The sequence below is a fragment of the Polyergus mexicanus genome, unplaced genomic scaffold (assembly GCF_030449975.1).
Source record: "Polyergus mexicanus isolate NDT 795.1 unplaced genomic scaffold, iyPolMexi1.0 SCAF_9, whole genome shotgun sequence".
In the NCBI taxonomy this organism is placed as follows: domain Eukaryota; kingdom Metazoa; phylum Arthropoda; class Insecta; order Hymenoptera; family Formicidae; genus Polyergus; species Polyergus mexicanus.
Window position 1 is genome coordinate 10437255 of NW_027223329.1, and position 25777 is coordinate 10463031.

At 28.1% G+C, this 25777-nt stretch overlaps 1 protein-coding gene across 4 annotated transcripts in view; it reads left to right on the forward strand.

Annotated features, from left to right (window-relative positions):
• Positions 1–632: 632 nt before the first annotated feature.
• The window catches only part of LOC138936047 (trissin receptor-like), a 39848-nt gene continuing 14703 nt past the window's right edge, over positions 633–25777 (forward strand). Inside the window, exons 1-4 of one of the 4 annotated variants that reach the window (XM_070301092.1) lie at positions 11070–11122; positions 11370–11438; positions 14242–14411; positions 19814–19861. In XM_070301092.1, the coding sequence (XP_070157193.1) occupies positions 11416–11438; positions 14242–14411; positions 19814–19861 (241 nt within the window). In that variant the 5' untranslated portion in view covers positions 11070–11122; positions 11370–11415. Of the gene's footprint in view, positions 1668–11069; positions 11123–11369; positions 11439–14241; positions 14412–15464; positions 15485–19813; positions 19862–25777 lie in introns of those variants that run through there. The other 3 variants (XM_070301090.1, XM_070301091.1, XM_070301093.1) reach the window with 3 other exon arrangements.

Consider the following 25777-nt stretch of genomic DNA (forward strand, 5'->3'; position numbering starts at 1 on the left):
AGTGAAAATTGTGAGCTTTGGTAAATCGCTGATTAATCGATACGATATTCTGATCAAAATTAACAAGAAATTATATTAATTAAATCAGCAAAAACTTTGGAACTTTGTTATATAAAAAAATTATCAATTACTTACGTAGTTATATCATGATTTTTGATCGATAGATACACACAAACTTTGATTACTTATATAATACAATAGTCTATTCATTTACAACTCTTTTAGAAACATTCTTCAATTCCTTTGCTATTTTTCGAAAAAGCATAATGATCTCAATATCATAATTATATTCTTACTCTTACATGTATTAAAATAATGTGTGCTTGTAAATGTGAGATATATATTCTTTATAATCATTTATCGATCGATTAATTTTTCGTCGATATGAAAAATTTTTCTATTTTTGAAATTGTGTAACAAAAACTTACAACGATTATAAGATTTTATTTATTTATTTATTTTTTTTTTTAACATTACGATATTATTTCATAGCTAATGTTTACTAAAACGTTACAATAAATTTATCTCATATTATAAAAAAATTGATATTGAAGTTTCGACAGTTTGACATGTGACAAAAATAAACGATTCGCAAGAAGCTTCATATGAGAAGTATGTTGTTGATACTGATATATCAATCGATATCAATGATATTTTCCAATAATGTGAAAATTTTAACTTAGAAAAAGTGACTGAAAATAAAAAAATAAAAAAAAAATGTCGCAGTATTTTCAAGAGTTTCGGGTTATAAAAATGTCATGTCAAATGCCACATTATTGAGTCTACAAACTATTCGTATATGAAATGGAAGATATCACGTATATAATCTGTCGTTATGTGCTACGATAAAATTATTTGTTACGAGTTTCCGGTGATTGCAAGGTCGACCAGATCGGACATGAAATACGTAGAAGACAGACTTAAAGAATCTTTATGTCTGAGAAAATAATCGTGTGTTCGAGGGACAATGCGCGAAACGTATAATCTTATATTACGTCTCGTTAATCATTCTCTCTTGATATTCTTTTTAATGTGAACCAAAGTGTCTCCCCTACGCAATTCCAAAGTAAGAAGATAGAGACTGCACAAAAAGAACTATCGATAAATTGATGCAAAGTTTGCGTTATAATGACAATGATAAACATAATCCCGTTTAATAAAGAGCGCGATAACGAAGCTGCTCCATCTGTGTGATTATAGGAATAAATTTACACAATGAACGAATTAAATCGTTATTGCAGTGCGCATTAATGCAGTATACACCAACGAAAACTCGACGGATCTCGACGCAATAATAAGATAGTCAAGGTGAAATAAGGAGATTTTAATCTTAACGAGCGCGGTACGCTCACCTTATTTTGCTCACCCGCAACGCGCTATTTGTCAACGGAAGAAATTTCTTAACGCGGCTTGGTCCATCGTTATTCTGCACGTCGCCAGGACGAAGCGCATCGTCGACAAATTAGCGCGAGACGACAGGTGGTGTAAAAAACGCGTAAAAAGCGAGATTGTAATTGTCTCTAATCTTTCTCAAAATTTCTTCCTGCCACGAGCATCTTGATGTACATTGTCCAAAACGAATATCGAGAATCGTCGAGGGAAATTACGAAGCAAAATGCCATAATGGCACGGACGGAGATTGATGTTGCCCGTCAGGAGACGACGAAGTAAGTCAAATTGTTGAATAAAGTAAATTGGAATTAATATCGTCAAATTAGAATCGCTATCGATTTATTTCATTCTCTACATTGTTAAGTAGTTTAAATCGATCCTTCTACTTTTACCTTTGTTTGAAATTCCAGCATTTATTACTATATGCTAGAATATAATTTCTTTATAAATCAGAGATTTTGTGTATGTATATATGTGTGTGTGTGTGTGTGTGTATGCTCTCTCTAGAAAAATTTTAACGTGCTTCTTTTAATTCGTCGATCTAAAGGCTATACTTTTTTAAAGTATGATATATATAACGATGTGTTATTTTTCGTAAAAATTTACATACTCTAATCTTTTTGCTATTCGAATCGAGAGCGTAACTATTATTTTATTTTTTACCGTGCATATTACATCTCTAAGTAAAAGTACACAGAATTAGTCAATTAGTATTTAATATTTACATATATTAAAGGTATATCGCAGGTATATATTATAAATTTTTCAAAATAAAGAATGTTGATTTTATGCTCTCGTATATTTAATAAATTAAACTTTATATCTGTAAACTTTATATATATATATATATATATAATACGCAATAAACGGGATAAAGATGATACAAGACAAAGATAATAAAGAGAGATAATTTATCGATAGTATTTAACAAAAACGATTCTTATTTCTCACTATTATTTGTGTATATGTGTTTATATGAGAATAGAAATATAAAAATATTATTGCACATCCGCCTGTCAAAAAAGCAACGTTATTTTACAAAGAACCATTGTGTCATGGGCGGATTACTCGCGCTTTCGATTTCTTGTAATGTCCTGTCCTTTTATCTCAGTTCTATTTCCGCAAAAGTTATCGAGTACAGAAAGTTTTATTTTACGAATCTTTTCAATCAATAGTTTATCCCCTTTAACATCGATAATTTGAATCGAGCAATTATTTCGATAAATTGCGTCAGCAATAAAATGGAATAACAATCGACAACAAATATAAACAAAACAACATTTTCTTAAATAATTAATAGAAAATAATTAATGGATATAAAATCAATTCACGTAATTAGTCCACAATTTTATTTTGCCGAATTACATGACATGATTATTTGGAACCGAATTTGAAATAACATACAACAGGCAAGTTATGTTTTCAGATAGAATTTATGGTGATCGTTACGGGTCCCCGTAGAGATCATAATTTTCTTTACAGAATAGCATTATCAGATCCTAAAATTTCTAACGCCATTCGCAGGTTCTGTGGGAGGTTAAAGTGCGTAATTCGAATATTGGGGTAGGAATGTTCGAGACAGTCACATATATATTTTAGTTTAATCTCAAAGTATCGAAACAATTATTGTTACATTCACCCTTCCACGGCTGTTACAATTCTGCCGAAACATTACATCGCACATTATTGACATTCGTCACCAAGTATAAATAAAAATATCATACGCAAAAAATTAATTAATATACCGATATTATATCGAGAATATTTTTATAACATTTGACGATTTTTTTTTATATTAATTCGAAAATTATCAAAGTATTTTATAGCTAAGAAATCATTTATGAATTCTTGATTTTGTATGCGTTCAAGCAGTCTTCTTTCTTAACAAAATTATTATTAAAAAAATCAATTATATTATATTTACAAGATACACTTTTTTTAATTGTTAAAGATTTTTATAATTAACTTTTAAATTAAAAAATTTATACATATATTTCTTTCTTTAATATGATGAAGAAATGTAGCTAAATAGAACCTTTTAATAAAAAATTAATCTTAAATTAAAATTTATTTAAAATTATTTTTTTTCTGGTAGGTATAAATATAAATATAAATATTGTATAATAAACCTGTATATTAAATTCTTTAAAAATTATATAAAATTTAATACAATAAATGTAAAAAATTAATCTCGAAGCTATTGATATCTCTTTATATATAATACATCCATGTTAAGAATAAAGTTACAAAGAGAATTATCTAAAGTTTCCATAAAGCTATCAAGTTATGCCAATTTGATTTATGCCAATCTGATCTGATATTGTTCATCTGTTACGTGAAAGTTCATGTACTTTTCCTGTTAAAATCCAAATTTAATTCCAGCGAACTGCAAGATATGGTTATCCAATAGTATTCTAACTTTTACTCTCTTCATCACTTTTTATATGTTTTAAAACTTTTTTGCAGAATAATTTTAAATATAACTAAAATTCCTTGAAAGTGAATAAGCGACGATTTATAACGCTGTTTTCTTTCAGACTTTTAAAATTAAACTTGAAAACACAACATATATTCTACTTATTTACTTATTCATTTGTATATTGATATAATATTAATGTTTTTTTTTTTTCATATCTACTACTGATTTTATTTATTATATTTATTATTGATTAATTATTATTTAACAATTAATTATGTGATATTAATTAATAATTTGAATTTGAATTGATAAACTGTTTTATAGTTCCTTCCCCCTCCTCCAAACACACGACGTACAAATACACGCATATCTTTGTTAAAATATTTTTTTTTATTTTTGTCAAAGACCTCAAAATCATATAATCTTATTTTATAACAGAAAAATGCAATTTTTGTTTTAATCTTTTCAACAGTTTATTAGAAAAATAAAAAAAATGTATAACAATAATAACTTTTCTTTTGATTCTAGATGCTATAAAATGAAATAAACAAAATAATAATTTTACAAATAATTATAATAATAATTAAAAATTAGTATATTTCTGGTGTAATTGATAATTTATTCCTATTATATTTATTTTGTTCTTGCAAAATATTATATTTTATTTATTTATTTATTAATATTATTATTATATATTATTATATTTATTTTGTTTTTGTAACATTCTCTTTGTGTAATAAACTAACGTTGTTAAATAATACGATATGACTGTTATGATTATGTAAATCGCTTTTATCATATAGAAATGCGCTTTTTATCTCGTTCTTCTTATTTTTCTCGATGTCAAAGATTATCATGTGTAATAATACGTGAGTGATACGTCGCAGAGTTTATCGAGTTGAGTAAGCAGTAGATAAATTTTGACATCTCAAGTTCTATCGAATGGACGATTCGTTAAAATGTCAAAGATGATACACCTTCCATTTTTTTCACGTAATGGTATAGAATATCGCAGTGATTTACTTTTCGACTCGTGCGACAAGCAATACTTTATATACATCATTGAATCATTAAAAAAAAAAGAATAACAAAATTGTCTAGCCAATCTTAATTTCCCAACAGCATTAAATTGAATCTTTTTATCGAAATATCATATCGTCGACAGGTCTTATCAATAATTGTTAATAATCAGATAATGATAGATTATTTATGTTATTAAATCGATATACTACATGAATATTTATTAGGAAATAATAATTAGTGATATGATAATATTGATTCACAGATAACCATTACCATATACCATTGATAACATTGTATCAATGATGCAATCTAAAATCTATTTAAAATTGCGTACATTATATAAGTACATTATATAAGCTAATTAATAATGTATATATATACATATAATATCTACATACATGCATGAAGACTATAAACTCATGTACACATTATTAAATTTAATAATTATTAAAAACCTAACTGCTAGATCATAGACATACATAATAGAGATTCATGCATGTGTCACTAATCTTTTTTTTACGTTTCTACAATTTTCACGTTTTAAATTATAAAATATAATGACCAACGATATAAAATCGATAATATTGTAAGAAATGTTCGAAGAAGATAAATTTCACTAACAAGATTCTACTCTTAACAAAATTTGAAACCAGAATTGTCCACGATGAAAATTTTATCCTAGAAGAAGGTTCTCTCAAGGGTCTAAACATCCAAGTATCCGAGGATTTTTAGGGATTTCACGGCCAAGAATGTACGTACATAAGAAGTAAATATTCAAGAGTCTCTAAAGACTCGGGGATAAAAGGATTCCGGAAGATCGAAGCGTTTACTCGTCAGAAAAATTAAAAGCTATTTACAAAGTAGAATTAATCTAGTTGTAAAAAAACATTATTTTATTTGAAATGTAAATTGTATGTATATTTTAATAACAAAGAAAGAAAATAGCACAAAAAATAGGCATAGCATTAATATGTATTCAACATATCCGCTATTTCATAAAAAATGAATTTATTATTATTAAATAAGAAACCTTAATATTTCTTTTCAAATCCCGCTATACTCTTTTCATCTTTATCTTTATAATAACATATTATTTTTTTTTATTATTCTAAGCAACTGAATCTTGAATAAAGTTTCTCCATTTATTACTCGAACTAAATTTTTTTTTTTTTTTTTAATTATAGATTGCTTTTAAAATACTAATATATGCTTTAATGTTTTAATTTTATTGAGAAAATATTTGGTCGTTCTAAAGCAATCTAAAACATCAAGCACACATGCGTGTAATATTGTACATAATATTTAAAAAAATTTTTGCATTTTTACATCACGTAAAAAATATTAAAATAAATTTTCTACAACATGCACTTCTTTTACACATTTTACATGACAAATTTTGCTTTGACATTATTCACGGTAAATATATTTCTTGCCGAATTGCCTGAGTTTAGAATTAATTACTAGAGCTAATATGCTTCCCAACGCGCCAACTCCCGCTTCGCTTTCCCGACTTTGCTTACGCCAGTTTTCCGCCAGATGAATTTAATTACATTACATTTTGGTGGAACAATTAGAATTCAAAGATCCAGATAATTATCTTGGTACGACGCGCGATTAATTTCGCATGTACGATTTCAATCATCTTTGAACAATCGTAAGATTTTGCGTGTTTTATGCAACGGCATGTTTTTGATTCGCATCTCATTACTGATCAAAAAATTTCAAAAATACACACCAAATATCTATGCAATCGTATGGTAATTGGTGACGATTGATTTATACTTACAAGTTGTTAGTTTAATATATGCACGCACATCTGTCACATTTGTTTGGCTTGTCAGCTATAAATGCTATAAATATCTATATTGATTTTAATGTAAAATAAAACACATTTATAAAAAGAGGATTAGATTTGCAAGAGAGATAAAAAAATAATTTTCGATTATTTAAAAAAATATCTGAAAAACTAAATCTGTAAAATACTAAAATTTTTTTTATTCTCTTGGAAAATATATGTGTATCTACTTCCGACTTTTATACAAAATAAAAGAAAATTATTTGTCACGTGTATTGAGCATATTTTTTTTATGTACAATGAAAAGAGCAATTAATTTTGTATAGATGAAATATATACGTGTAATTGCATACAAGACATGAATATTTTAAGATTTTGACTTTACATTTGATATTAAATTTTAATGTAAATATTGATCAAGATCAAAATCATGGCACGAATGTAATTTACAATCGGCGAAGAGCTATTATACCATAAATTCTTTCTTTTATAGTCTACATGCCTACAATTACGAAATTAAATATTCGATAATATTGATCAGGAGCGATACAATATTTCGATTCTTTAAACAATACGTCGATTAAAAAGTGAAAATACTGAATATAGCACAATAGCTTTCTTATATATACAGGAGAATAAAAATTTATTCTTAGGTGCTATTAGCAAAAGAGCATTCATGGACAAAATCAACACAAACTGACGTAATTGGCGAAGACCGGTGTTGTGTTATCAGAACGTATTGCGTCTGTCAGATTGATTAAAGTATTAGAATGCGGCCGACTGTCGTTGTGAAGCTCGACTCCAAAAAAATCCGAACTTGGTTCTTTCTCTGCCTTTTGAATTTTCTATTTTCTGATTGTTTTTTTGTTTATCTTAAAAATTGCAATGTGTAGAATGTCTTTGTCTGCGGAGAAAAGTTACGGTCGAAATAAATGATTCAATCCCGCAAAAGAACGAAAAATATCTGTGTAAAGAAAGCAACTCGTGGCGAATACTATGCAACTTCCTACAAATCGATAATTATTATAATGAACTTTGTAACATTTTCCCCGCAAACATCAATCTGAGAACGAGAAAGCTCAGACTTGAGTATAATTAGTCGCATCGACGTGTGATTAAGATAATGGCTGGAAAAAAATATATGCATTATAAAAATACTTAAAAAGAAAAAATCTTTTTAAATAATGCAATTTTTATTAATGTAAAAACTAATGTTAGGAAATAATTATAGAAGCGACTATACAATAACATCAGATAATGAAGAATTGCTTCGTGAAAAACATTTTATAAGATAAAATAAAAATACTATAAAATTGCATTTTTTTTCAACCGCCATTTCAATAATATTAAAACAAAAATCTGTATTAGGCTCACTTATCATATCATAAGAAAAAAGAAAAGAACATACGAGTTTATTATATAGCGTATTCACACATAGCGTAAACATTTCAACGATCGAGACTGGGCCAAGTTTATTCCTTTCTGAATTCATAACAAGATATTGAAAACGTTATAAATAAGACTGTCTATTCCCTCTTGAAGATATTGATCAAAGTGATGTGGCTTGTTTTGCTTCGCATTGGCGATATTTTCACGAATTTCTTGCATGATATGACGAATGCCTATATCAATTTTTCTCGACTGCTGCTGACAACTTTGACAACTAAAAACGCGGTTGGGAAAGGAGCGCTGAAGAAAGTAACTCTCTCCTTTACTCGGTTACTTTACACCATAAGGGAATAGAAAAAGGATGTGATGGCGAGAGAGTTAGCTTTTGCGAGATCGCTTTATGATTTCTTTCGATAGCTGTGCGCACCGTGATATATAAGATAAATGATATAGAAATATATCTCGTTTACGCGCGCGTATTTCGCACATCTTCGATTTTTAATCTATGCATCTCTTTTTGTACTCGACAATCACAGAAATATATAAATGCAAAAGTATTTTTCAGGAAAAGTCTACAGAAATCTACAATTACAATTGATTTTTGAAATTAATTAAGTATATAAATTCAATCAAATTATATATTCGAGTATATCTATATCAAATAGAGTAAAATAATCTGTCTTTTTTTATAAAAATAATTAATTACCTATTTCTCTCTCTCTCTCTCTCTCTCTCTCTCTCTCTCTCTCTCTCTTTATCTTTTAATCTTATATTAGATTATTTGGGGAGTGTTTAAATTTCATTTTCAGATAACTATTTAAAGTTGATGTTAACCCGAGCTTCATTTGGATCATTGCAGTGACAACACGTAATTATCTATAAATTTATTTAAAAAGGGTAAATAGATTGCACTGGCAAATAGATTGCATAATTAAACTAACTCTATCGACTATCACAAATCACAAACTAGAGCCAAGCGGAACGATAGAATGCCGATAAATCGTAAATATTTGAATAGCCGCTGCAGTATCCATTACAATTTCCTATGCGGCGATTTATTGGTATTCTATCGTTCCGCTTGGCTCTAGTTTGTGATTTGTGATAGTCAATAGAGTTAGTTTAATTATGCAATCTATTTGCCAATATAATTTTTAAATGAATTTACAGATAATTATGTGCATTCATTATTATTAATAAAGTGGCGTAATTTTTATTTTACATTATTTATCTGTCATTATAAAATGTCTTTAATATCGTGCAAAGTATATTTTTTGCGCTATTTTTAATATACAAATTATTCGATAAAGAAAATTTTTAAGCTAAACATTTTTATTTAAATACTTAATAATATTGTATCAATATGATAAAAGAAAAAAATTTTATTAAATCGTTGCGCTGCAAAAAAATCTAAAAAAATAAACTCATTTTTCGAAGGTTCAAAAGGGTATGCATCCTTAAATATAAATATAAATCAATATACTTGCTTATGCTGGAAGGTTAAAAGGCACCGTACGACGCCTACAGAGGTTTAAACATATATTCCTTAATTTGAGAGGCAAAATTATTGGCAAAATAATTTAATTGTATGAAATAAGTGTGAATAATTTAGCTACTTTCCTTTTTCTATAATATTATTTTTATTTTTTCTAGAAAAAAAAAAAGATGTTACTTAGAATTTTGTTACTTTTATTTAAAGTAATCTTGTACAATTATTTTTTTCCGATTTACACCATTATTTCACCTAACTATACACTTGAGAAACATGATAACAGGTCTTTACGACGTATTAATTATTCTTATATACGATACGCGTAGGCAATATATTTGTGGTGGATACAGCGTGGAACGTAGGTATACGGTGGAAACAAGATGAATCAGTCTCTGCAGAATTTCGGTGGGTTATGTTTCTGGGAGCTTAATACGTCTTTTGGGGACATTGAAACATCTAGAAAGCAAACTTCTTCTGATGTTTCTATTTCCCCTCAAAAATATGTTTTAGCAAGAAAGTATATATATATATATATATATAATTTATTTATAAAAGAAATTGATTTAATAAATTTATATCGCGGGGGAAATAATTTATCAATGAGAAATGTAACTTTTAAATAAAATAAAATAGTTTTTAATATGTATATTTATGTTTTAAAAAGAAGAGAGCTTTAATATTTCATAAAAATAGCAAAAGTTACGAAATATATTTGTATTTATATTATGTAAATTGTTTTCTTGAAAATATATATAAGAGAAAAAAGAATATAAGATGTTAAAGGAAAAAAATATAATTTTTTAATTGTTATTATGCACAGAATGCTACGATTCTGTTACATAAAACAGATCTCAATAATGATTCTCTTTGTTGCGAAAAAAAAATATAGGTAACAATTGTCTCTGAAAATCTATTTCTATGATACACATTGAGAGAAATCGCTAAAGAAAGATATCGGTAAGATGTCACGTATACCAAGGTCCGGTGATCTATTCTGAATCAACAGCATGGTTCTCAAATCAATCAAGCACTGTGACAAAGCTTTAGGATAGTCCGGACGACGCGACATCGGATCTATCGCCGAGAGAACAACTCAATGTTCTCGACAGCGATGGAAACTTCGCGTCGTATCGCAAGATTTAGTGACATGGGTATATACGCGAATACTCTTGCACGCGAAAAAGAAAAAAGAAAAAAAAAATAATATAATTTCACTTTGTCGAGAATAGTCCGACCACGAATCGAATGAGATTTATTTCTTCGATCGTCTCGCGACAATATATTCAACGAAGAGTACAATGTCTCCATAACAATACTATTTCCTTTCCATAACAATGTCATTTTCTTCACGGTGGATGGGATGGAGGAGAAAAATCGATACATATTTCCGAATGATAGAAAATGTTTGATTTCTACAAGTCGGCGATAAGAAGATTGATGCGATATTGGAAAACCGCGATGTATAATAAGATACTGTATTATATATAGGATGGCTACTGTATATCTTAGCTATTTGAAATCAAATTAAAGGCAGTCGTTTCAAGAATATTTCGAATAATATCTTTCAACTACAAATTGTTGGATTTGCGTATTTGGCAACATCATCAAACGTGAGGTAAAAAAATGTCACTTATACGATTATCAATAATATTTAAAACAAGTAAACGCGCACACACGAATATGGAAAGAATTCAATCTCTCAGGGCATTCGGACAAATTTATCAAAAATATTTGCGTTAAACTCGGTGAGAAAAAGTTGCATTAATTGGGTAAAACGACGAGACGTAAACCGTAGACTTAGCATGAAACAAAGCTCTTTCGTCGCTACCGAGAAAAAACTAATACCAATGTAACACTGACAGGTGCGTTATCATTGTCAACCTACGCAGGAACGGAGGAAGACTAACGATGTACGGAACACGTCGACCTAGGTAAAATTTGTGCGAAAAACATGCGCCGCCCTTAATAGTGATAAAATATCGCAAACTTAGGCAAAGATATGCGTGGGAGGGTGGAATGGGGAATGGGGAAAAAAGAGTAATCCGTTTATGTGGATTTCATCTACTTTAGGCTCAGAAATAATGCAATCTAGTCTCGGGTACATATAATATTTCCCGTGTTCAAGTATCTCTTACGCTCTTTAATTTAATCAAAACAATCATTTCGAGAAAAAACGCTCTTTGTTCCTCACATATTCATCATTTCATAGTGGATTTCACAAAGAGATATGAAAAATATTTATGATAATAATAATAATAAGCGAACGCGAGAAAAAAGGTTCTTTATTTTATTATACGCGTACATTATCGGAAAAAAAATCTTTTACCTTTTTAATCGTAGGTAAAATTGCATAAAAGGTAATACACCTTTTAATTTAATCGCCACTTAAATATTGTTACAGGAAAGGTTTTTCTGAGTAATTCCCCTCAAGAAATAAGTGGGAGACGGCATTGGTTTATTAGGAGATATAACAAATTGAAGAGTTTCACAGTTTTATCATGCTTTCTCTCGGGTATTATAAAGTAATATTTGGAAATGTGAAGTTTGCGTACGTTATATTTGTTGTAGAGCAGACGAAAAAGTGTTTATTTACATTTACGGAATAGATACACGGTCATGGATATTTTGTCAATAAATTGCTTCGCCTATTTCTCGCGGTTCGTTAACAGCTTTCAACATACGACTACATGAATCTCTGAATCGTGTCTTCAATCGCGTATACTTTACAACCCGAAACGGGGTCCACTCCATAATTGTTGTATGGGTGTGTGGGAGAGCATCTACGTGAACCCACTCCTCTACAAGAGGGCTTCACTTCCAGAAGATATAATCTAATTCACAAACCTCTATTTCTGATTTTTAAAACTAAAATTTACTATTAACTTATTTCTACCTTCAACAAGACTTAAAAATTCGTATAGGCGTATATCGAAAGTATTTAAACTGCGAAAAATACAAGGTTTCCACGTCTGCTCAACACAAATACAACGTAAAAAAACTTTCTTTTTCCTTATTTCACAATAGAAAAGGCATTAAAACTATGAAAATTTAATTTGTTATATCTTCTAAACTAATGCTGCCCCCACCCCCATAAATTTTTACGGGGAATCACTCAGAGGAATCTCCCCTGCAACATATTTACGTGGCGATAAAATTGGAGGTATGTTATCTTTTGCGCAGTTTTATCTAATTATATTTATATTATTTAATATAAATGTTTATAATTTAAAAACTATATATAGCATGTACTTTTCTTGTAAATTTCTTTATTTTTTGCTTCATTATTTTGTAAAAATTAATCCTACAAGCCGTGGATAAAAATCGGCTCACGATAAAAGTTTAGAATTCTATGTTGTTTGTTTACCCGCGCGTAATTGATTGAACTTGGTTCGATGATGTCAATTGTAGTCGAACAATTGTAGCAAAACCCCCACACTCACATAATAGAATTTATTTTTGTCTAAAATATATATTTTTAAATAATCGTAAAAAATTAAAATTTGTGCGTTGACTATCCATACGTATACATACGTATATTGCAAACATAAAAGTATATATATCAGTACATTGTAAAACGTTTTATCATTCAATTTATTTCAGGATGCTTATAAATCTGTAAACCCTCGTCCCTTTCAACATCTGGCTGAATTTATTCGTACGTAGCGAGATCAGATATCATAATCAACACTTGTTTGCCGTGCAATTCCAAGAAATATATAAAGATTTGATATAAAAAAGATTGCGTGTGTGCGCCATATTCTTTAATTTATTTTTATATTACGGAAAAATTGTAAGGTCGGATACAATCGTAAATAACGATATCGCTATAATAACGATTTAAATAACTTCGATTTTTACATTTGTATAACAGCAGACTTATTGTAAAATGTTATATAGAATCTTATAATATATATAACGTTTTATAAACTTTATTTTTCCTAACGTTATATTAATTTCTTCAATTTTAGTTTCAGTTTTGCAAAACATCTATTCTTAGTTTTTTCTTTTCTCTCTACATATATATTCATGTTTTTAACAGACTCATTTGTCGAATTGTTTAAAGAAATAATAGATTATTTAACATAATATATATAGCTTGAAAATTGAATTAAATTGAAAAAAAAACAAATACATTTTTTCCAATGGTCGGTTAACCGCGCGTTAAATCAGTTCAATATTCTTGATAATGATATTTTATTCCATCATATATATAAGCATGAAAAGGACCGAAACCAACGGATATTCCTTTCATGTAAATTCGACTTTCCGAATCTCCCACGCATCATTGAACTGTTTTCGCCTGATGTTCGTATATGTTTTACTCTTTCTCCCCTTTTCTTTCTAAAATACAGTAAAATATAAAATTGAATAATCTTATTCTCATATCCATTTCACACTCATATCTTTTCTTCGGTGTGTGGCACAAAAGAAAACTAGAATCTAGTATAAATATTTCAAAAAGCAGCTACTTTTATATTACGAACTTAATTATTAAGTAACCGTAATGTAGATTTTTGTACTAAAAAAATTAATAATAATGTGATAAAAAAATAATTAATAATTGATAACTGCATAATGCAAATGTTTATATTAATAATTATTTCAAGTGCTCCTTTTCTGTAAATTACTTTAATTTCCGTGTTCAATCTAAAACTCATCAATCGCGACCAAGAAAAAAAGATTTAGAATGATAGTGTGCTATCATTATGACAAGAGTTTATCTTTTTGTTGCAGCTTTCTCAGCGATCGGAATACCGTTACTTATGAAATCAACGAAACTTATTTGAACAACGAAACCTTGCTTTACAATATATCATCAAACGAGGACTATATCTTTGACAGGACTGATGTAAAAGTAATTTTTATTACTTTATACACTATCGTATTCGTCTGCTGTTTCTTCGGTAAGTCATTCGTTGTCTTTATACATATATATCTCATAATTCTTTAGTCTTCAAACAGTAATTTTAAGAATATATATCGATACACAATTATAAATTTTTTTTTTTTTAAATGCAATTATTTGCACTTTTATTGTGCCTGAGAACACGCACGCTAATATAACACATACTTGTACAATATAAGTTTGAAAAGAAAAAGTAAATTATGTATATATATATATATATATATATATATTTATCTTTGACAAATATAAATTCTTCTTATTATATTTGACATGATTATAAACTTCTGAATTACAAATATTTTTATAAATATAAATGAATATTAATTATTTTGAACATACTTTGCGATATGCACCAAGTGGAAAAATTAAATCTTGTACTTACGTATATTTCTAAGAAAGATTATACACAACATAAATTTTATTTAAAACGAAACAGATTAGCCGGAAATAATTGACATGTTGCTATTTTGGCATGAAAGCGATGAAAAATGGGAAAAAAGATAATTTTTATATTACTAAACGTTTGTTGTTAGATATTTATTATAGTAATTTGAAATTTACCTTGTGTCAATATCATATAAGTAAATTATTTTTAGAGATATTAATTTTTTTTTTTTTTGTTACATTCAAAATATCCTATGTATATTATGTATTTGCAATTATAAAAAACATACAAGTTGGAAAATCGAATATCTTTGCAATTTGCGCACATTGCGCGTTGAAGATTTAATCTCGCTACTAATTCATGACGGGTTTTAATCAACATCTATCTCGAATCAAAGTGACGGCTTGACGTTTCATTGCGGAAGGCAGTTCGGCGATGCGAGCTCCTTTTGCTTAGCGACACGCACGTGGAACTCGTACGTCGCCTGTCGGAAATAGCTTCATTTCCTTGGAGATGTCGCATAAACGACCATCACCGCAAATTATCATGAAACTACCATCAGGTAGTCGCTCGCTTCCAGTTGCATAATCCACGCAAAGAATCCGTATGTCACTTTTAAGGAAGCAAGCATTTATCGATCCTAAATAAGAATCGTTGGTGCGTTTACAAGTTTGTGCTGAATAAGTGTAAGCGCGTTCAATTATCCTAATAATGCCAATTACAGAGCAATTTCTAAGAAATCTTAATAGAGATTTTATTAAAGGCTAGATCGCATTAGGATATTGTAATGTTAGAATGTTTTATTTTGTTGTCCGCAAAATAAACCATCATAAATGTGTTTGGCTAATAAAAAGTTTGCTTTTAATTTATTACTGAATTTGTAGCCGAAAGAACACTTGATAGTGTATTTCTGTATTTAACGGAATATACTGATGATATTAAATGTAGATTGCAATGTGTCAGAAATTTTAGTCTACATAATAATAATTTCGAAATTTCAATTTATTATTGATTTATAAATAGTTTGGAAACACTACATTTTGTATGGAGATGTTAATAATGTTGTATGCTAAGCATTTTTTTCTCATATAAAAAGTTGATAAAAATATAAAGATATCGCTACTAAAAATATATATATTATCACATTCTTTAAATATATACGTATTAAATATAGGGAGATTACGACAACACCACAGTCTCATCCGTAATGCATAGTATTATCTCATTCATAATTTAATAATGAAAGATTAATAACGTTTGTACGCAACTCGATTTATTAGAAACGAGAAATACAATTAATACGCAGATATAAATATGCGCATGTCAATGCAACTCACACACATGAGAAATATTATGTATAGTGAACAAAAACGCATAATAATCCGAAAATATCACTATGTAAAATATGAAAAAAATTCAAATTTATAATTATCGATTTTAGCATATTTATGTACATAATCGGAAGAACAAACTATAAATTAGTATTAATAGTGAAATAACACAATACGTTTATTTGTTAGCACAATTTATAGTAAAATTCAAGTTATGTAGATCTTATTTATTTTTGGTCATCTCGTAAATACCGTAGTTACAATTTGTTAGATACGGCAATAGCAACGTTGAACGAAACGTCGATCTCCGAATCGATCCTACGAACGGTGATTCCTTTTGCAGCTGAAATTTATGCTCTCAATAAATGCCAACGTGTTCGACATGATCGCGGTTTTGGAAAGCCCAGACGAAAGATAAATTTTAGCAATATGCGAAAAAAGATCGATCCTCCGCGTACGCGACGGCAATATATGCTATTTCGCACATACAAAAAGTGAGAGTTAAGCTGATTACTGATTATTATTTATAAACAAAACTAATGTAGCCATTTAATATAATCAATTAAAATATATTTATGAATTTAATGCTTTTATGTTGTTAATATCACCGAATTACTTTATTGAATCACTCAGTGTACAATTGCGTTATATTAAAGATGACTTAAATATACATATAAATATAATACAGCTTACAAATAATACAAATTAATCATTATTTATTTGTTATGTTATTTTTAAATAGATTACATTTTTCTTTATATGCAGAATGCGTATTCAAAATCGTGATATAATTGGAAACGGTGAATTTTCATGCAAAAAAATAGAGCCTGTAGATTATAAAACTTATAGAATAAAATTGTTTCATACAAGACTTTTTTAGGAAAAAAAAATAATTGTAGCAAATAGAAAATTAATCTTCTTGTTGATTGTATCATGAGTTCGGTGGCTTTCCATATAGAAAATGTGAGAAATTTTATATTATTACTTTTAAACAATCTAAAGTCTAGTTTTCTTTAATAAAAACGTCAAAATATCAATCAATTTTGAGTTACAAGTAATATAGAAATAAGACACGGAATATATAAAAGATAATTTGAATATTATCTTTCGATTTTATCATCGTTATTCGTTTCGATATAATTATTTCGAATCTTCGTATTTCGTCGTCGTTCGATTATTCCTGTATTCCAATTATTCCAAACTCAATATGTATCGATATGTTATCTTGTATGCATTCTATTACAGCCGGAAATGTAAATACTCATAGATAGTGCGATAAATCGCGGAAACGAACAATGCGACGATTTTATACGAGCGCGTGATTGTTATACGTTAAAATTTCAATTAATTTTCCTCCTGCTTTGATTCTCATTTTATCTCAATTGAACTCGGCATATATCGATTTCTTCGAAAATTTAGCATATTATGAAAAAATTATTCTTTTTCTATCATGGAAATTAGTTTTTAATAAAAATGTGTTGATACTTAATAATTTTTTAATACATCTTTCTATGTAAACTGCATTGATTACTGATAATTCAATTTCTCCCTTTCTCTCTTTCTCAGTCCTCCCCTCCCCCCCCTCCCCCTTCCCTTCTCTCTCTCTCTCTCTCTCTCTCTCTCTCTATATATATATATATATATATATATATATATATAATTAGAGAGAGAGAAAGAGAGAGGGAGAAATTAAATTATCAGTAATCAATGCAGTTCACATATATACGTACATAAAGACGTATCAAGGAAACAATTAAACATTAACACATTTTTATTAAAAAGTGATAATAAATGGTAACAACGAGCGAAATAAAATTATACATATAATTTTATTTTGCTCATCGGCGCGATGGGCAACGGCGAAGTTGTAGTATTCGATGTTAATTTTTAAATTATAAATATACCTAAATTATATAAGGTAGTGTTCATAACAAAATATTTCCAAAAGTAATTATTGCAATACATACGCAAAGTACGATAATACAGGCAATTTTAATTTTCTGTTCGTTGTCTTAATAAATATTTAATAAACAAAATTTTATAATTGTTAAAAAAATTATTTTGAGACATAAATTCTTAAAAAATATTATAATTAAAAGTGTAATTCTTATATAAATAAGCTACATTGTTATAAATATTTTTTAAATTTCTTATTAAAAAATTTTAATAAACGTATGCACGCAAATATCAATTGTTATATAAACATACGCATATAAATACTTTACATATTTTAAATAAAACTTAGATTTTTTATATGCACATATTTTTACACATTAATGTAATAATTATTATCTCATGGTGATAAACAAGAAATTTATTTTATAAGTAGTAAATAATAAAAAATTATAAATTATATTTACCCTATGGTTGCTCCGTCCTAGTCTAATGCCACCACGGCCTTGATTCTCTTCTCTTGTTCGTCCATTGCCGCTCCTTTATGGCACCCTTATTCACGAAAATGCGATTAATTACAATCGTGCGCACATTAATCAGAATACGACGATCGCGCGGCACTCCCGATATTAATCAGACGCGCACTTTATTACGTTGCGACAGAAGAATAAAATAAAAACTCGCTACAAAGTTACGATTCATCCGAAAATCATGCAACATGATCACGTTTCATTAAGTCATGCGACAAACGTCAATGGAATATTTAAGAATATCGCGGGTATTTGACTGAAATAACAAAAGAGCATGATATATCGATAGTTTATTAATAATAGCGCACGTTTATTTCGTATGATCTATTCATTAGAATTGGAATACGCATGCAATATTAAAATTTGATTTTACAAAGGTCGTCCATAAAGAAACCGAATTTTGAAAAAGCACTCGAATGCGATGATGCGAGGCCATCTGCCTTGTGGCATTGTGTAGTGGGATTCTTTAGCAACTTTCTGATATAAAAGACGGTTTTCACATTTCGAAAAATAATGCGACGAAGCGCGATTACGGTTGCGTGATTTTCAAATCGATCGGTAGCTTTGATTTTCCGTAGTATAAAGTAATATAAAATAAATGTAACATAATAAGTTCCTATATACAATACATATAATAAAATAGGCGTCTGATTAACGTCACAAGTGCCGTGCCTAAAGTGCCACGCAATCATTGTATTCTGATTAGTGCGTAGGCGATTATAGTTAACCGCGTTTTCATAAATGAGGATGCCATAAAAAAAAAGAAAATAAAAAATGAACTAGAGAAAAAGTTTCATGCCCAAGAAGGTATCAAACTATGATGGAACAACTATGAGGTAAGCATAATTTATATACTTTTTTTTATTTATCATTTACAAAATTAATCCCTTGCTTATCTCCACGATACTAATTATTATATTAATGTGTAATGCATATAAAATATAATAGAGGTTCTTTTATTTAAAAATATATAAAGTATTATTACAATAATAATTAATATTTGTACATATAAATTTATTATAAGTTTTTTAAAAATAATATTACAAAATTTGTAATTATTTAGATTATTGACATAACAAATAAGACTTTTACATTATTATTATATTTTTTAAGATTTTTTTTTTTTTTAGATTATGTAATTGTTTTATTAAATATCCGTTAAAAGAGAGACGAAAAATTCAATTGTACGCAATAATTACTTTTTAAAATATTAATTATTTTGAACACTAATTTATTATTTGGATATATTTATATTTTACAGGTCAACGACGAATAATACAATACAACTACGTTGTTATACATCGTATCGGTGAGTAAAATAAAATTATTCTTATTTTGTAATATTTCTCACAATAGAGAAAAAATAGTTTTGCTAATAATCAAGCTTCGCAAAAGTTCTGTTTAGCGCGAAAATTTGTCTTGTACAAGTAAATCTTTCTCGACTGCTAAAAATTTTTAATCGCGTATACATATAAGTTGATATGAATTATAATGGCCATTATTCACTTGTATATTTGACTGTGCAATAAACTTGCGGTTTATAAATCGCAAGTTTAATATATAGATAGATATACGATTTCTTTTATAAATCAATCAAAAAAATAGATGGAACAGTGAAAAGATTGACATAAACGATTACTAATTGGAAGCTTGTAAATCCAAATAATCAATAATTGATGTAGTGACCAATAATTGTATAATTTACTACAATATATAACATACAACGAGTGATACATGAGTGAAATAACATTCCACAATAAATCCCAATATAATTAAAACGAAAAGACATAAACGAAAAATTATAAATGCAAGTTTAAAGCAGCATAAAATAAACAAATAAAGCAACATAAAATTAATTTGAAATACACGTATGAGAGATATTTAAGAAAATAGAATATTTTTTATATATTGTACTATATACTATATATATATACATATACATAGGGGACACTAAATTTAAATATTTATCGATATTTTTAATTACTTGCCGTTATATAAGATGCATGTATTATTATATTGTAGCTTGAAAATATTCTAATAGTTTGAAAATTTTTTAAAGAATTATTGTGGAAAAATCTTAACATTTAATTAGTAATGCACAATGGTAGCTAGAAATCGATACTATTCCTGCTATTGTTTCAAAATGTTTGATACTCTATTACTATATTTATATTATACAATATTTCCACGATATTGGTAACATTTATTAATTTCTTTAACATGTATTAATATTAAATTTCAAAATTAAAAGCGCCATGCTTGAGATTTAATTTAAAATAATATGTATTAATTATGTGGTAATTTTGATTAAAATTAGTTAAAATTTATTATATATGTAATAAGTGAAAATATAATAATTAATTCCACGACTACAAATTAAATCATTAAAATATGACTGTTACATAGTACATAAATAATTACGTATAAATATTTTTTTCATGTAGAATCCATATCTCTTGTAATTGTCAAGTTTCTTAAGACAATCGTATTTTGATTACATAGCGACGAAGCAGCAATTCATTATGCGTACTTAGTTATTGCTCTTTTAAGCTACTTAATTAATGACAAGGTAATGAAAATGATAATAGTCAAGCGTATAACGAAAGAAAGCAAAGGGATTTATTTAAATACGTCTAATTCTACTTATTTTTTACCTCTGTGAAAAAAATATCCGCACTTTACTCTCAACTTATTTTTTAATTCTACTTGTATCAAATGTCTTTCAATTAGTTTACAAAAAAATACTCGTGTCATAACTTCACATTTAAATCAAATTAATTTCTCGTCGAGATTTCTGACTAAATTTTATATTAATTCTTAAGATATATACTAAAAAAAGATAAATATTTAAATATTTCTTGAAAAGAAATGATTTATAATTTCGATATTTTATGTACATGTTATTTACTATTAAAACTATTAAAACTATTTATTATTAAAACAATTGTAAAATTTTTAATACATTTAAACGGAACTTACAATCTTATTTTTAATAGTAACAAGAATTGTGTAACAAATTTTAACATATTTATTTTTACTACTGTAAACCGCAATCGCATTACCGTTAAGCGATGAAATTTTAAACTGAGCATGTCCGTAACAACGCTTTAACTAAAGAAGACCGACTATATAAACTTTCTAAACTACAATTTATTCCAGAATAGATCGTTACACTTACATCCGGGGATTCTCGCGCACGGGATTTGATTAATATGATATTCGCGTCTGAAATAATGTGAAATCCGTTCAAATGTGTTTTGCGGGACTTTCGTCAGTTGGAAATAAGTTGGAAAAGCTAACGTTGCTGCAGTCTCTCGTGTATTACCCGGCCAGAGGGAATAAAATCAACAGTGGCGAGAAATACTCTCTCTCTCTCTCTCTCTCTCTCTCTCTCTCTCTCTCTCTCTCTTGGACACAGCAATAAACAGAAATAATCCATTCTCAGTCATTGGGAATTCGATTTCACACTCGTCCACGATTCTAGGCACGGTTATTGCGTCCATTTGGTTGGTAGGCTCTTACAAACGGACTCTATTTGGGTGCCCTCGCTATTTTATACGAAGTCCTTTGGTATATCGGAACCGATTGGATGATTCAGCAAAAAAACTAGATTATGATACTCACGTGCAAATAATACCGTCGGACATATCACAGTACGCGTGTTGTCTAAATGCCTTTTGTGTTTATTTTATGTATTTAAGAAACAAAAAAAATGTAAAGTTTTTTTTTTTTTATAAATATCTGCAACGTTTATAATCGCGCATTTTTAAGTTAAATAAACGAGTAAAAAAATTTGTTTTAAAATAGAATCTATGGTATACAAACGTTTTTGTTTTAGTCTTTAATTAATGTAATTCTATATTGGAAGTTTTTCTATATTGTAGATCTTACTTTCTCGATTATAACAATGCAATTATGTTGCATCATTTTCTGCTTTATTTCCCGAGAAATAGTTTTCTCTTAGAAATAATCAAATATCAAAATATCTTGTGAGAGAGAGAGAGAGAGAGAGAGAGAAGATCTCCTCTTCTACTATTAAAATTTAATTTTACCGATAACTATGTCTTGGAACAAAGATTAGTATTACGAGAATTTAGTGACCTATATTATTAATATCGGTCATAAAGTTAACCTATCAAAGAACCGATCGTATCGTATGTAATATGTCTGGGCAGAATAATCAAAGTGTAACAATCGTCGACACATACCTCTCTATGTCAAATATTACGCCATTTGCGTGTTTCGATCTCTCATGTGACACAGAAAAAAGAAAAGTTGCTTTTCTTATTATTACATCTGCTTATCATTCGAGAACATGGAGATTCATGACTAATTCCTTTCTCACAGTCTCTCTGTCATTTATTTTCCGCTAGTAAAAAAACCTCCATTATTAACGTCTATCATTAGAATCCCGTCTCGAGGTAACTTTATCTGGAATCAACTTTTTTAACCATTTTTTTCCGGACTCGAGAACTGTCACAGAAATTCGAGAAATTTTTATTAATCCTTTTATTACAAAAGAAAAACGCATTGAAAACTAATTGATATCCCATAAAAAAATTACATATTGGTAATTACGCTCCGTGACAAATATGATAAAATAAATATTTTTGTAATAAAATACATAATATACGTATATTATATCACATATGTAATTTTAGATATAATTTTTTTTTTAATATTAAAATTATGACATACGTTAATGCTATAATTTATTATTAATAAAGGTGCAGTTTACATTATTGGCACAAATTCAAATGTTAAATTAAAATTTCTCGTTAAAACAATGCAATAAAATTAACATTAATTATCTCTTAAAATAACAAATTATTTTTTTACGTACGAAATGGAGCGTATAAATAAAATAAAAAGCGTATATATTTTAAATATTTATTTAAATATTTATGACTCTTCTCTTATTTTCGCTAATATCAAATCTTTACAACATACATGTATATGTGTGTACGTGTGTAATACGTGTTCTTCTTCTTTATTTATTTTTTTTTTTTTTCTACAAAAATATTTCAACACAGTGCTGTATTTTAAACGTATCTAATCAGCTTCGTATCTAATGAGCTTTCTTCATTTTTCGCATTATCGATTATAGTTATTTATAGTCGCCGAATATTTAAGATACACTACACTTGATATGTTATATTTGAGATATATACATTATCTCGTGTGCTCAACAATTCGAATAAAGAACGCACATCTAAGCCACATAAATGCGAGCTCTGCTTATCACGTGACGCAATAATCAGATCCACGTTGTAGATTTGAAGAAGCACGCACACACACACACGCAAATTTTGAGCTAGCTCATATATTATTCCCAAATAGTGAGGTCGTTGGAAAGAAGCAATTTAACTCGCGCGAACGCGTGCCTTGCTCCGGGCCAATGTCTACTGAAACATTCATGACATTCGTCGTTGTGAGACAGACTGTAAGATAGGTTGCATACGATGATACGATGTTGTCTCTTTTGTTCCTCATAATGTCGCAAAAATGCGGGGGAGATCGGGAGAAAAATTCTCTCCAAACTCAGCGAATAAAAAAAGAAATGCGTTTAGTCCGGGGGACAGCTAAGATATCTGCGACTTGGAAGAACTGTCACGTGTCACTGACATATTCCGCTGACCACGCAATTGCTTCAGAATCTCTGCTATAGATTGCGCAGCTTGAATATGGGATATTTAATCTTCTCAGTTACTTTAACAAATTTTTTTTTTATATTCCCTCTTTTCAGAATATTTTTACGTTTTGATATATATATTTTACGTAAAATATAAATAAAATAAAAAGCGAAAGAATGAGAAACAGAAAGAAAAATAAATTTTGTTCCATATATTAAAAAGCAAAAACTTATAAAGAGAAAATAAAATTAAAAAAAATAGTATAAAAATGTCCTAATAAGATTAGAATACATACATAATGCTCGATGTGTGTGTGTGTGAATATATTCAATAATAAAATACAGTTGTTAATATAATATATGCTGAAAATTGAGAATATAAATTATAATCGTAAATATTATTGCGTAACTCTTATGTTTTTTATATTTGTCAATATTTATTTTTGCAATGTTTACTCATGTTTCTAATCTAAATCATTTAAATAACTAGAGAACGATTCTATTACAGTAGCAATGTCTTGGAGTTCTTAATATAAATGTGTACCAAAGTACCCTCATAAATAATAGAGGGTCTAAGCGGAGAAGATGACTTTGTTTCTGAGAACATGGGGAAAGTATAGGAATGATATTGTTCTGTACCATTTCTTTCCGTATGCAAACAAGATTATTAGAACTGTTGGCCAAAAAATTATTTTAATGATTATCTCAAAGAACCAAATTAACTTTTCTATCTTTTTTAAATATATACGAAATAAATAAATCATTAAGTAAACAAACATCATTTTATCAATAAGAAAAAATACCAAGATATATACATATAAAAAAAATATTTAACAATATTCAAGAGTTTTTACACAGAAAAATCAATTTTGAAAAATCAATTTTTTTTTAAGATATTTTGTCACCGTTATACTAATGCATCGCTCTAATATCGCATCGGCGAAGAAGATTCTCATCGTGCCAAAGATAAAAATTGTTGATTCATTGGACAAGAGATACTTATTAGATAGGCATCGAAAATGTCGAAGACATGTTTCAGTTTCTTCTCTAGATATTGCTAAGAAATTAATAGTGGAATATATACAATATTTTCTTTCGTTTATTTTTTTAATGATAACATTCATTACACTACTCACGCGTAAACTTTTTTTTAACCAATAATTATAATCATTAATTCGATTATCTAACAATTATTATCAGTCATTGTTAATTTGATCGATAAATTTTGCCTAACATTGTTTATAGATTATACTGACTGAATTTTGATGATAAAATAACGTAAAATTAAATTAAATGTCAATAAATGCTACATAAATTGCGATGATGTATAAAAAATGCAAGATGGCTAATAACATATTGTATTTTTGTCATTTGCCTACTATTAATGAAAATTTTGATACTATCTAATTTTGTTAATACAATTAGTTAGTCCTTTATTAACGATAAAGTTTTCACATTGTTCTTTGAAACATAAAACAAATTCAAATATTATTAACTCCGTCTCTTATTTCAATTATGAACAAAGTTTGAACGAGAAACAAAATACCTAAGTTTTTTTTCTGTAGCTTGTTTCAAAGTACTTCTTCAATAATG